The following is a 14,152-nucleotide window of genomic DNA, read 5'->3' as shown; positions in this document are numbered from 1 at the left end:
AATTGTGGAGGCAGCTCCTCGCTTAACAACAAGCTTCTCCTCAGCCTCACGTCTATGGAGGTAGATTTGTGTCTTTATTATTCAATCAAAAAAAAGGTTGCTTCAATCAAAAAATATATTTTCAATCAAAAAAACCCGTTTCAATCAAAGAAAAAAAGTGTTTGAATGCAAAAATATATTTGAGACTCAAAAAAATGCATTTGAACACTATTTTTTTTTGCTTGAAAATGTTTTTTTTGATAGAAGTGAAGGTTTTTTTGTTTGAAGCAACTTTTTTGATTGAAGTATTGTTGTTTTGTGTTTGGGCCATATTATGGGTAGGACATTTGTGTCTTTATAATTCAATCAAAAAAGAAGTTGCTTCAAACAAACAAAACATATTTTCAATAAAAAAATCACTTCAATCAAAAAATAAACCTTTTCAATCATAGAAAAAATGTTTTTGAATGCAAAAAAATATTTGAGATTCAAAAAATTGCACTTGAACACTTTTTTTTTGATTGAAAATGTTTTCTTTGATTGAAGTAATCTTTTTTGTGTTTGGACCATGTTATGGGTAGGACATTTGTGTCTTAATTATTCAATCCCAAAAAAGTTGCTTCAATCAAAAAAAAAACATTTTCAATCAAAAAAAAATAATTTCAATCAAAGAAAAAACTGTTTAAATGCAAAAAAAAAAAAAAAATCATTTGAAGTGTTTTTTTTTTTATTGAACTTTCTTTTTTTTTGAATGAAGTGAAAAAAGTTTTGAAGTCGTTTTTTTTTTAAATCATTTTGACACAAACGTACCGCAGTGGGGGCGGGTGCTTCCCCATTGGTCAGACATGCTTGAGTGACAAGTGTCTACACCAACGACGTCTTTCTGACAAGCAAGTCATGGTCGCCACTCGCCAGCGAGCCAGGAAGCAGTGGTGGAGTTGTTGGTAAGTAGATAAAACCGTATTAAAATGATTGGTGTCACGTTATTAGCCTACTCTGTTTGATATTTCGATTAAACATACAGCTTGCTAACTTAGCTCACGTTGACTAATTTGTGTGATGGTGTTAGATATCTGACGCCTCATATTGTCAGGCAGGCTAGCAGGGTGCGCTAACGGCTAATTGAATTGTTTATTTCACTTAAGTAACGTTACAGAGGCTTGCTATGTGCTAGTGCTATATTGTGTTATAATACGTAACGTCATTAGTGGTCAAACAACAGTCCACAGGCCAACTGTTGCCCACAGCGCTGCCTGTTTAGCAGCAACAGGTCATGCAGAGCCTGAGTCTATCTTCTCACACAGCCCACAGGATTACAGCTATTTGACCGTCCCGCTCTCTCTCTCGCTCACGGGTAGTGGTCTCCCCACCATCACAGTCAAATGCTCGCAGACACAGAGGCAGATGCTGTTATTTTGAGAGCGGGGCTTACATATGCCGTCCCGTACGGAAAATAATGTTGCATACCACCGGTAACATGAATATATATTCCGTTGCTCGGTGCGCAAACTAGCTAGCATCAAATCAAAATTGATGGCTTGTATAATAAAAGTAACCATACGACACTATTGAGCAGTTATAATTGAGAGTGCAGCAATACCTGTATCGATATCAATACTGCTTATCAATACTTCAAATAATTTGATGCAAAAAATAAAGTATCACATAAAGAAATTAATGTGTCATGCCTACAGAGCACAGCACCTAGAGACACCAAAACTTAGGCCAAGCCAGGACCAGAGTCCTACATTATCAATCAGCATTGCAATAAAATAGAAAAATACAACTTCAGACAACTTTCACTCACACACCTTCTAATAAAACATCTTACATAAACATGTCAATAAATCAACACTGAATAAGGCAAGACTTGTAATGGGTTGACAGGACAATACTATATGATATTAGAAATCTAAATAAATGAATACTAATTAAACAAACCATCTTGTCTTCTTTTCCAAAGATTTTCATTAAACTAAGAGCTTTTGTGTCTCAACTGAATGCCAAATTTACCAGAAGGATCATTATTGGCACAATACTTTAAGCTAGTAACTACTTGTACACTATGTCAGACAATAAGCATCACTTCATTGAACTGCCAGTTTTCCATGTGGAGTTGTGCAGGACATTAGGCTACTTATAAATAATGCCTGACACAGCTAGTTTGCGCACCGAGCAACGGAATATATATTCATGTTACCGGTGGTATGCAACATTATTTTCCGTACGGGACGGCATATGTAAGCCCCGCTCTCAAAATAACAGCATCTGCCTCTGTGTCTGCGAGCATTTGACTGTGATGGTGGGGAGACCACTACCCGTGAGCGAGAGAGAGAGCGGGACGGTCAAATAGCTGTAATCCTGTGGGCTGTGTGAGAAGATAGACTCAGGCTCTGCATGACCTGTTGCTGCTAAACAGGCAGCGCTGTGGGCAACAGTTGGCCTGTGGACTGTTGTTTGACCACTAATGACGTTACGTATTATAACACAATATAGCACTAGCACATAGCAAGCCTCTGTAACGTTACTTAAGTGAAATAAACAATTCAATTAGCCGTTAGCGCACCCTGCTAGCCTGCCTGACAATATGAGGCGTCAGATATCTAACACCATCACACAAATTAGTCAACGTGAGCTAAGTTAGCAAGCTGTATGTTTAATCGAAATATCAAACAGAGTAGGCTAATAACGTGACACCAATCATTTTAATACGGTTTTATCTACTTACCAACAACTCCACCACTGCTTCCTGGCTCGCTGGCGAGTGGCGACCATGACTTGCTTGTCAGAAAGACGTCGTTGGTGTAGACACTTGTCACTCAAGCATGTCTGACCAATGGGGAAGCACCCGCCCCCACTGCGGTACGTTTGTGTCAAAATGATTTAAAAAAAAAACGACTTCAAAACTTTTTTCACTTCATTCAAAAAAAAAGAAAGTTCAATAAAAAAAAAACACTTCAAATGATTTTTTTTTTTTTTTGCATTTAAACAGTTTTTTCTTTGATTGAAATTATTTTTTTTTGATTGAAAATGTTTTTTTTTTGATTGAAGCAACTTTTTTGGGATTGAATAATTAAGACACAAATGTCCTACCCATAACATGGTCCAAACACAAAAAAGATTACTTCAATCAAAGAAAACATTTTCAATCAAAAAAAAAGTGTTCAAGTGCAATTTTTTGAATCTCAAATATTTTTTTGCATTCAAAAACATTTTTTCTATGATTGAAAAGGTTTATTTTTTGATTGAAGTGATTTTTTTATTGAAAATATGTTTTGTTTGTTTGAAGCAACTTCTTTTTTGATTGAATTATAAAGACACAAATGTCCTACCCATAATATGGCCCAAACACAAAACAACAATACTTCAATCAAAAAAGTTGCTTCAAACAAAAAAACCTTCACTTCTATCAAAAAAAACATTTTCAAGCAAAAAAAAATAGTGTTCAAATGCATTTTTTTGAGTCTCAAATATATTTTTGCATTCAAACACTTTTTTTCTTTGATTGAAACGGGTTTTTTTGATTGAAAATATATTTTTTGATTGAAGCAACCTTTTTTTTGATTGAATAATAAAGACACAAATCTACCTCCATACACGTCCGCCTTCCGCCATGCTTCACTCCGCACGTGAACAGTGAATCGGGCACGCACAAAACTACGTCATCAACTAGACTTATCGTTATTATCGCGAGGAGACAAATTTTTATCGTGGGGAGAATTTTCAGCGGTATATCGCAAACGATAAGATATCGCCCATCCCTAATTCACACCATGTCGTAATTACCGTTTGTCTCATGATGACAGCATGTGATGTTGCATTCGGAGATGTTCACGCCCTCGGACTGGGAATTATGCGTTTCTATGGAACCACTATCAACTCCTAAATGAATCTGCAGCGATCAGGTGGTACAGTGGTCATGTGGTACAAGTAGGAGCTCTCAGACAATTCCCATCTTACAAGCTGTAAGGTGTGTTGGAAATCGGCTGCGGCTGGATGTAACCGATCGGTGCAAACGAAGACGTGAAGTCCGACACTTCCTGTTTCCCGTAGTGACGCTAGCGCTGCGTTTGCATACTTTACCACAGCTAAAGTGAAATAACTGCAATATTTGTCAAATACACAGACTTTTCTAAGACATTTTCATTCAATGATTTATATACTGCTTAATACAGCATCTGTTTGTACAAGAATAAAGTTCAGCATAAGCCTATACTATCAATGAAGTGGGGTCTACGTTTTTTTATTAGTTTTATTTTGATAAACATGACACAATATAACATTGCGACTACATGAAAAAAGATGTTTCTGTTATAAAATCTAATTTGTAAATCTAGCATTAGTAAAACTGAAGGTGTGAGAATAAATGGATTCGGCCAATCATGGAACAGCTGTGTCGTCTTCAGAGCTCGTGCAGCCGCTCTGGAGAAGCTGCGCTGGCTGAGTCCTGCGGCTGCTCTCGAATCGCTCTTGCGGTACATTGATGGCATACGACACAGTCACGTGGCGTCAGCGCTGTCTCAAGTCGGACAAAATTTCTAACCGGCATGCACTGCTTCAAATCAGGACAATCAACGGGAACGCAAGTTGAAATCACGTAATTACGATATAGCATGAACGCACCTTTTACCCTGCCCTTTTAGTTACCTGATTATAATTTATTCTTAATAATTCCTATTTATTCTCCTTGTGTTTTCAGTCCTATGCCAGTTCACGTCAAATGTATCTACTTTGTCCTGCCATACCCGACTTGTCGTGTCCAGCCCTGCCTTGCCCATTGCCAGTCTATTTTTCCCCAACGGGGTAGTTTTTGTTTGTTTTGTTTTATTTAATAATAAGCCCATTGTTCCCTGCATCTGCTTTCTCGCCTCATCCCTTCCTGAAACCTGACAAAAATGAATGCATCTCTAATAAACATATAATGACAAACCTTCTAAAACAAGCAAAACAGAAAATTGTAAACCCCTAAGCTAACATACTTTTCAACAAAACATATTTTTGGTTTCACTTTATTTTGATGGCCCCTTTAACAAATTCTGTTAACCAAGTAACGTTGCACCTACATGTCAATTAACTCTCATTAGAATGTTCGTAGAGTATTAGTAGACTGGTAGGGTTAGTGTTAGAATAAGTTGACGTACTTGAAAAGTTATACTTACAGTCAGTATTGGGGCAGCATCACAATAAAGATTTCTAATCTCTAACTCTAATGAGAGTTAGTTGACATGTTGTTAAAAAAAAAAGTTACTTACAGTTAACAGAATGTTCAAAAGGGACCATCAAAATAAAGTGTTACCATATTTTTAGACCACCGTATCATACAGTCTCATTGGGAGCTCAGGCTGAAATTCAAGAATTTCCTCAGACATCTTCTAATTGTACTTTTAAACTTTAAACGTTAGCCATCAGAGACCCCGCAAAGTGCCATTCCAGCACCAATGTGCTTTGTATTTTTTTGTTCTTTGTTTTGGAGCAAATAATTTAAGTAAGGAAATCAAAAATCGATGTAGCACTAAACTGTAGTGGCATCACGTGATTTGGGCTTGCCTGTTAGGTTGGCTTTCATTACCTTGGGGAAACATCATGGCCCGACCTCAGAGGAGAAAAGGGCAGCACACTTCATCCTCTCCAAGACGGGAAGGGGGGAAAAAACCAGCGTCCTGGGCAGCTCGTTCATCTTGTTAAATTAAATACTCCACTTCACTGAACATGAACCGAGCTACCCACCACCGCACCTTTTTCCTCTCTCTCTATGTCTCCTTCTCTCCATCTTGATGCTCCATTGTGTTTTCTTCATCCCTCAACAGTCACTGCTGTCTTCACCTCCCTCTGTTATCCCTCCGTTCTTGTCTCTCTGCCCGGAGCCTCATTCATTCCCTCTTTCCCTCACTCCTCTACTTTTGCCCCATGCCATCTTTTCCTCCACTCCCTCCCGTTTATCTCACCACTTGTCGGAGTGGTTGCCACAGAGGGGATTTAATGCAAAAACAATACAATCAATTTCCATTTTCACTGCTCTCTTTCTCTTTCCCCCTTCCGCATGCTAAATCGCCTGACGAAAAACAATTTCCTTGCAGAATGAAGACAAAGATGTTTGCTCGTGCTAATAAGGAAAATAATGAAAGACAAACAGAGATGATAAAGTGTGTGTGCCGCCTATTCACACAGAATAACCTTCTCTGCTTAATCTCATTTAAAACTGAGACCAATTGGGTATAGATCACATACATTTGCATGCGAGGTGCCATGGCTTGCGTGTGCATTGTAATAACTACACTCTCAGCATATGGGCTCATTCACATAGGAAGGAGAACATAACACATGTCCTACTACTTTTAAATGTGTGAAAGTTTCAGTTATTTTACTAAAATGACATAACAGTATCTAATTATATCACAACAAACAAAGGGGGAATAAGAAAAAATAAGAGTAAATATAGAGTGATGGATGGATGGATGGATGGATGGATGGATGGATGGATGGATGGATGGATGGATGGACGGACGGATGGATGGGATCCCCCCCAAAAAAAAACGAACAAAAAAAAGATACATAGATCTACCTGGTCTGTTTTACAGAGTCTGAAGCTGGTTCCCATGAGGCTGAGGTAGACTCTTCCTTTGAGGCCGCGCAGCTCGACGTAGCCACTCCTGTTTGTGTTATTTTTGCGAGGCTGACGGGAAATGGAGGACTGGGAGCTCACTGCAGACTGGAGAACCTCTAGCCAATCCTGACGTTCTCCTTAGAGGGAAGACAGAAGATGGAGGGAGGTAAGAAGTGGTGAGCATAACTGTGGAGGAACGCTGCATTCTGTTTGATGTATGTTGGTGAATGCGCAGGTATGCATGCGTGCTGTGCCACGGGAATAAAAGGGAAGGAAAAAGTGTCTAATATTATTGTTATACTTTATAAACTTTTAAATCTGCAAACAAAGCAGGTATGCAAAAGCCCCTGTGTCTCATTGTATTGCGTCTGCCTCTGTGTTTGTGTGTGTGCTTGTGAGATGGGGGAAGGAAGCCTGAGAGGGTTCTCTTGTGCTGTTTAAATAGGGCTACAGGGGCTTGCACAAATTCGTTGCAAGCACACACACTAGCCAAAAAACATTAACAGCTGGATACTCTTATCCTCTGCAGGTCTATAGCACCTGCCACATCCAGAGAGAGAGAGAGAGAGAGAGAGAGAGAGAGAGAGAGAGAGAGAGAGAGAGAGAGAGAGAGAGAGAATAAGGGGAGAGAGAGAGCAGGATCTCATTTCAATAAAGGTGAGTGTTTCTGCGTACAATGTCTTTCAGACAAAACTAAAATTTAGCTTGTAGTCAGCAAAATAGTTTTAAGGCGCAATGTAAGTGTTAGTGCATCAGATATATAACCATAATTGACTACTTAACTTAAGTTCAGTTCTATTTTATGATTATGAAAACAAATGTTTGATTCAGTATTGACACTCATAATAAACTAAAGCCACCTGACCTGAGAGAGGTACATTTTGGCAATATTGCTCTATACTTGCCTCGCTCACACATCTCATTCTGTATTCCTCACATTGCACAAGAAAAGGAAGACTGGAATACAAACCTGTAATAATGAAAAAATGTAACAGCTTTCCCCACACTTTATGGACTGATGTGTAAAGTATTTTTTGCCAGACTGCTGTCAGGGAGTTTTACTCATAGGTGATAATTAAATAACACCAAAGAGTGCAGATAACTTTACTTTTGTTAAACATTACACCTGGGTTTGATTTATGAATATGATTTAATCCATTACAAACATTTTCTCCATTTATTGATAAACGTCAGCTAGAAGGCTGTGTGTGCGTGTGTGTGTGTGTGTGTGTGTATCAAGGTCAAAGTTTGGCTGGTTAGCATGGTCCCAACATGGGGTCAGTAAGAAGTTAATACTTTTATTCAGAAAGGATGCATTAAATTGATTAAAATTGACTGTAAAGACATTTATAATTTTATATTTATAAAATGTATTTATTTATTTATTCTGCATGACCATATTCTACATCCCTTAATCCTACCCAATACATAAACTTAACTATCTTACTAACTATTAATAAGCAGTAATTAGGAGTTTATTGAGGCAAAAGTCATAGTTAATAGTTAGTTAATAGTGAGAATTGGACCCTAATCTAAAGTGTGACCGAAATCGTTTAAGCCGTTTTTCCACAGTTGGGCCAAACCGTTCTCGTTGCTTAACTGTTCCATTCAGTACTGATCCGGCCCAGCAGGTACGGATATGATTTAATTTTCCAATGTGGAGCTGATAACAGAGCTCTCTGGAATGTAATACAAATGCGTCAATCATTGCCTTGGCAATGCAAGATTTTACAGATGGAATAAGATGTAAATAGCAACTGCATTATGGAGGATTATCAGATTTTTCTGTTAATTTTATTATTAACGTGTGTTTATTCGCTCAAATAGCGCTCTGCCAGCTACAGAGAAACTGGTAGCCAGGCAACAGACAAGTGACCAATCCTGAGTGGCGACGTCACTACACGCATCCTACTGGCACGGTTCAGCACGGCTGGTTAGAGAATTCCGGGCCACGAACGGCCGAACCAAGCTGAAGTGGAAATATAACAAACCGTTCCTTATAAGAACTGTTCGGCCCAACGGTGGAAAAGCAGATTTGGTTTTAGATAACTGGATAAAAACAACTTGACAGGAGAACTGAAAACCCACGTGTTGCCATGAGAAAAGATTGCAGATTATATAGACTTTCTTAATAAAACAAACTGTTTCATTTTACAGCCCCAGTTGTCACTGAGAGTGACCATGGCTTCAATAAAACCTCACAGAAAGTTACAAACTGCACTTTGTGGTTACCTATAAAGTCTGAAACCTCGAAAATTGGTGGGTGTGAAAGATATTCTTTCCCTTTCTCCATGAAAACATTGTTTTTCACAAAATATTACACTCTCTCTGAAAAAAAGAGACCTGCACAGTTGAAGACTGCCCCAGAAAGAGTGGATGTCATGAATGTTTTCACACACTCTTGTGCATCTAAATGATTCCCAATGTGCTGCTCGATCTCTAACACTAATTCTCATTCTTATCTTTTGTGCTCATCCCATGACCACCCACTTCCAGCTCTTTCATTCACTCACTCATTCTCTCTCTCCTCCTCTCGTGTTTATCTTAAGATTGATGACTCTTTCAGACTGCTATAAAGCTGTTTAAAGATGCATGAGCAGATCGGACCAGTGCTCTCTCTCTCTGTCTCTGAATTCTTCTTATGGTGGAAAGTACAGTTAAATGCATGCCTAAACTGACTTCCCTCAGAGTAATTCACTTACAATGGGTCAAAGGTCATTACACAAGAGCTGGGTAGAATGGAGGTACTGAGGAGACCATTATTTGTTGATATTCTAGGACACTATGGCATACAGCAGTGCTATTAGCCACAGATTTACCACAGTAATTGTGATGCGGAAAGCAAAAGGCCATGTCAATAACATGGTAATTGATTGGCTCATGGTGAACCCCTCACCCTTGCACTGTTGCTTTTACTGCAAGGTTTATGAAATGTTAAATAATCTCATTATATTATATCTGAATGGCCTTGAGAAAGTCAAGTTGCTCCATTTACAAATAATGACAAATCATATGTATCATGCTTAGGTTTACAGATATTCAGTGTCCACAGAAAGTATTTGCAGATTTATGGAACACTCAAAAATGTTTGAGCTTCATTGCATTTAATTTGATATTTTGTTTTTAATGCAATGGCATACATATTTAAGTGTAGTTTAAGAGGTCAACTACATTTTGAGACCTCTGTAGGAGAAAATTCCTTTAAAGAGACAATATTATGTACAAAGTAATTATGTTTTTGGAGTCTAGAACAGGTTTTCATTCCTGAATGTTACAAAAACACATTATTTTTCACATAATCTGTAAGAAACGCTCTGATTAGTTCTGTTCTCAATAAAACCCCTTCTTCCGAAAACTCGCAGCGCGTGCGCGCAGAGCGAGGTGCATTTCAGACAGTGCTCGAACACCGAATTGATTCCTCTTTCGCGTTTCCTTGCCCTTGAAAGGACACATAAACACAAAATTATATCAATATATCAGTCTAAATGCTCGTCTCGGCAAGTATGCTCTCGTTTATGTCATAAGTGAAACGGATTTGAGAAAGAAACGGATGTTTGTCAGTTTTTTCGGTCCGTGCAGTCGGTCTTAAGCCCGGGACACACCAAACCGACGTCAAAGAGCTAGAGCTGATGAAAGCCGACTGTGTTGTCGCCTCGCATTGCCTGCGTCGGGGGAAAAGCACAGACTGAACAGCCAATCAGAGTTCCTTCCTTCACCGACGGCCCGACGCCGGAAAATAGCCAATATATATTTTTTTTTTATTTGCTGATCCGAAAAATGATCCGTCCCGTGGCTCAAAAACCGTAAATGATCCGTACCGTGAATTTTGTGACCCGTTCCACCACTACTTCAAGCGTGTTTTGGAAATGTCACGGCCATTACCATAACCGCATATCCAGGCCTCGCCTGGTTATTAAGAAAATATCACATAAAATATGCAGGCAATGGTGTGGCAACAATATGCACCAACAGGGTGTTTACTGGACATATTAAATCTAAAGCTATCATCATTGTCTCGGTTGCTTCAGCTTCTCCTTAAGTCTGGCTTCTCTCTCTCTCTCTCTCTGTCTCTCTGTCTCTCTCTCTCACATTGGGTGTGCTGTGAAAGATCTCCTCAGAGCATCTTATCTTATAGCAGAGATGATAAAAGATAGAGAGTGGAAGTGAATTGGTTTAAAAAGGATTAGTGTAAGGGGGTCGAAATGTGAGATAGACAAAAAAGCAAAGAGGCTCACCTTCTTTCTCTACCCGAAACACAAAGGTTCTTACAGAGGTGACCACCTCAAACTTATTTTCACCCAGAGCGCGAACTTTTTTAACTGCTGAAATAGGTATCAGGCCCTTCGAGTACATCTCCTGCAAAGAATGAGGGAGACAGAAAAATTATTCATAGCACAAAGGATGGACAGACAAACTACCAGTCAAATAATTAGACACTCTTGACTGAATTTTTGTCTCTCACAATCTTAAAAACCTATATAATGGATTATCAAAAAAATGAAAACAAAAACAAAAACAAAACCCTGAAAAAAAACAAAAATGAAACGAAACAAAACAAAAAAACATGTTTGGATGCACTGGATCAAATAGTGAAGGAAAACCCTTCTGCTTACAGAACATTTCATAAGTCACCTCATGAATTTGGTTGGTGTACATTTACAGTATTCTGATACTTCATTTTTTGTTATTAAATAATTGACGAGTTCACTAATATTCTAAAATGCAAAGCAAATGAATAATAATAATAATAATGAATGAGAGCCATCATGTATCAACACTTTTGGCTGGTAGTGTACGAAACACTGCAACATCACTTTCATACATTGTTTCCAACAGAAAGCTCAATCCAGCCATAATACATCTACTTTCTGTTAAATAAAAAGAAATAAAAGAAAAAAGAAAAGATGGATTGAGTCAAGCACACACTCACACACTCACACACTCAAGCAGGCCTGATTCCTAATACCAGTCCCCAGCTAACAGGCTTGGCACTCCAGTATTTATAGTCTGATGTTTTGTGGGAAGAGATGAGGGAAACAGAGCTAGTTGTTTAGAGAAAGGAGTGTTTGGTCTCTCTGTGTGCTTCAAACCAACATAAGCCTCCAAAGCAGCAATAGAGCTCGGTGAGACCTCCTTTAGTCTACAGAACTCATACGCAGCACTCCAGCCGCTCTAAAACAGCAGACTGTGATGGATAGAAAAGGGCAAGAGAACTGAAAATGAAGTGAGAGAATGAGAGGGAGACAAGAGCTGTTTCAAAACCCAGTGAGCTGCCTACGCAAGGAGCATTTTAGGCAACATAGGTGACAAGTCTGTTCTAAAAGGTAGACATCTTCATTGAGCGACCTTGTTTTAGCCGAATACTAATGTAGCGTTGCATAGATCTTTATGTGAAGGTGGCAATCCCAGTATGCACTGTGATGAGCTCAGCGGAAAAAAATAATAATTCAAGGTACGCTCACTACCGTTCAGATATCTGGGTTTGGTAAAAATGTTTTAATGTTTTTGAAAGAAGTCTGTTTATGCTCACCAAGGCTGCATTTATTGGATGGAAAATATAGCAACAGTTATATTGTGAAATTATTTCAAATAACTGTTTTCTATTTTAATATATTTTAAAATGCAATTTATTCCTGTGTTGGCAAAGCTGAATTTTCAGCATCATTACTCCAGTCTTCAGTGACTTCATACTAATAAGATGATTTGCTGCACAAGAAACATTTATTATTATCATTAATGTTGAAAACAGTTATCCAGCTTAATATTTATGTGGAAATTGTGATATATTTCAGAATTCTTTGATGAATAGAAAGCCTTAAAGAATAGCATTTAATTAAAATTGTGGGGGTTTTTTGTTTTGAAAATGTCTTTACTGTCCTTTGATCAAATTAATGCATGCTCGCTGAATAAAAGTATTAATTTCTTAAAATAATCGTAATGACCCCAAACTTTTAAACGGTACCATATACAATATAAAATAAATATATTATTCATTAAATACTGAGAAGTATAAATAATATTTTTCTAAAGTGTAATTGATTCAAAAATAATGATAAAACATTTTTACCAGAATTTGAGTGTACTATGAACATTTATGATTAAGTGTAATGTTGTTCGCCCTTATTGAAATCAGTTTAGTCGAGTTGCTGCCTACAGTGTGTCGGTCGTTCCAAAACATTTGCGTATGAAGGTTCAATTTCAGTTAGAATGCTTCAGAAGATTGTTGCCTATGTAGACTGTAGGAAGTAGTGTAGTTCACTGTGTATAGGAACAGAGCTACAGTGAGCTCCACAGACAGAGAAAAAAGGCAAGAGAAGAGAATGAGACAGGGGAAAAAATGAAAGATTAATTTGTCCATTTCAGTTGGCTGTTAATTATTATGATGACCTTGCACTATTTCTAGAACTCGTCCATCCAGAAATAGAAGAGAAGATTTAGTGAGGGACCCCCTCCTCGGCTAGCGCAAATGGAAGAGGTAATGCCAAAGAAAGACAGGAAGAGAACGAAAGAGGGAGAGAAAGCGAAAAAAAACAGAGAGGATGAGAAAAAGAGAGGGATATGATAGCTTGGGGATTGCTTGATAGAGAGAGAATGAGTGAAGAACCAAGGGATCAAGGAAGAGAAGCTCACAAAGCAGAGGGAGCGTGAGATTGCGAGCGAGAAAGAGAGAGAAAGTAGGGGTCAGAGAGAGCGCCATCTTCTCAAATTAAGGCAGCATGTTAACAACGATGGGCGCAGCTAACCCTAATTATGGTAGGGGGCAGCCATCACCCCTCTCCGGGATCTCGCTCCTCACTCGCTCTTTCTTTCCAATTTTGCATCCTTCCCTCCGCAGCCGTGTTATGGCCGTGAACTCCCTGGCATTTTAATGAGACTTCCTCTGTCTAAAATCTGGACAGCAGCGGAAGAGAGTAAAGGGGGATAAAAGTGAAGAGGTGTGCATGTTTATAGGAAGCTAAGTGGCAATAATGAGGCGCTCTCTAAGCTGGCATTAATTATTCATTATAATTACAATTTTCAGGGTCGGAATGATGAAGGGGGCTTAAAGAGTACATGTGCAAACGCAAGCGCATCCATTAAGAGTTTAGAGATGGTTTAAGTAGGTGTGTGCTTATACAAACACACATAAAGACGTATGGCACACAAAAAAGTTTATAGCAGCAGAATGTACTCGTATTGTTTGTGCACATCTGTGATGGCATGTCATGCTCACAGCAGGTTGTTCTATACATGCACTTTGATCAAGAACATATACATCTGAATATGCAATAGAGTTGAAGAGGCTGACTGATGAAGTCTGCATTTGATCAGAGACTCAGAGTGCTGTGATGCCATTAGCTTTTGTTTTCACTGGGTTAGTTCTGCAGTGGAGCCATGGGGACACCACCTGGTAGAGGAGCGCTACTGCAAGTGAGTGAAGTGTGTAAGGTAAGCTGACTTAAATATATTGTGTGGAGTAAAAATCAATAAAATGCATTTGCATTTTTTTTTTGCCATTGTCCAACACTAGCCAGAAGCACACAGCTGAATGTAGTATTCTAAAAGATCTGCTGTCATACACTATGTGAC

General features: G+C 38.6%; 1 protein-coding gene across 1 annotated transcript in view; it reads right to left on the bottom strand.

Annotated features, from left to right (window-relative positions):
- The window catches only part of arap2 (ArfGAP with RhoGAP domain, ankyrin repeat and PH domain 2), a 101,617-nt gene that overhangs the window by 61,634 nt on the left and 25,831 nt on the right, over positions 1 to 14,152 (bottom strand). Inside the window, exons 8-9 of the mRNA XM_079867451.1 lie at positions 10,819 to 10,939; positions 6,542 to 6,720 (exon numbers count right to left, since the gene is read on the bottom strand). Of these exons, the coding sequence (XP_079723577.1) occupies positions 6,542 to 6,720; positions 10,819 to 10,939 (300 nt within the window). The remainder of the gene's footprint in view (positions 1 to 6,541; positions 6,721 to 10,818; positions 10,940 to 14,152) is intronic.

The sequence above is a fragment of the Squalius cephalus genome, assembly GCF_949319135.1.
Source record: "Squalius cephalus genome assembly, chromosome: 3".
Lineage (NCBI taxonomy): Eukaryota > Metazoa > Chordata > Actinopteri > Cypriniformes > Leuciscidae > Squalius > Squalius cephalus.
Note: the sequence above shows the minus strand (reverse complement) of the source record. Positions and strands in the feature narration are given on the sequence as shown.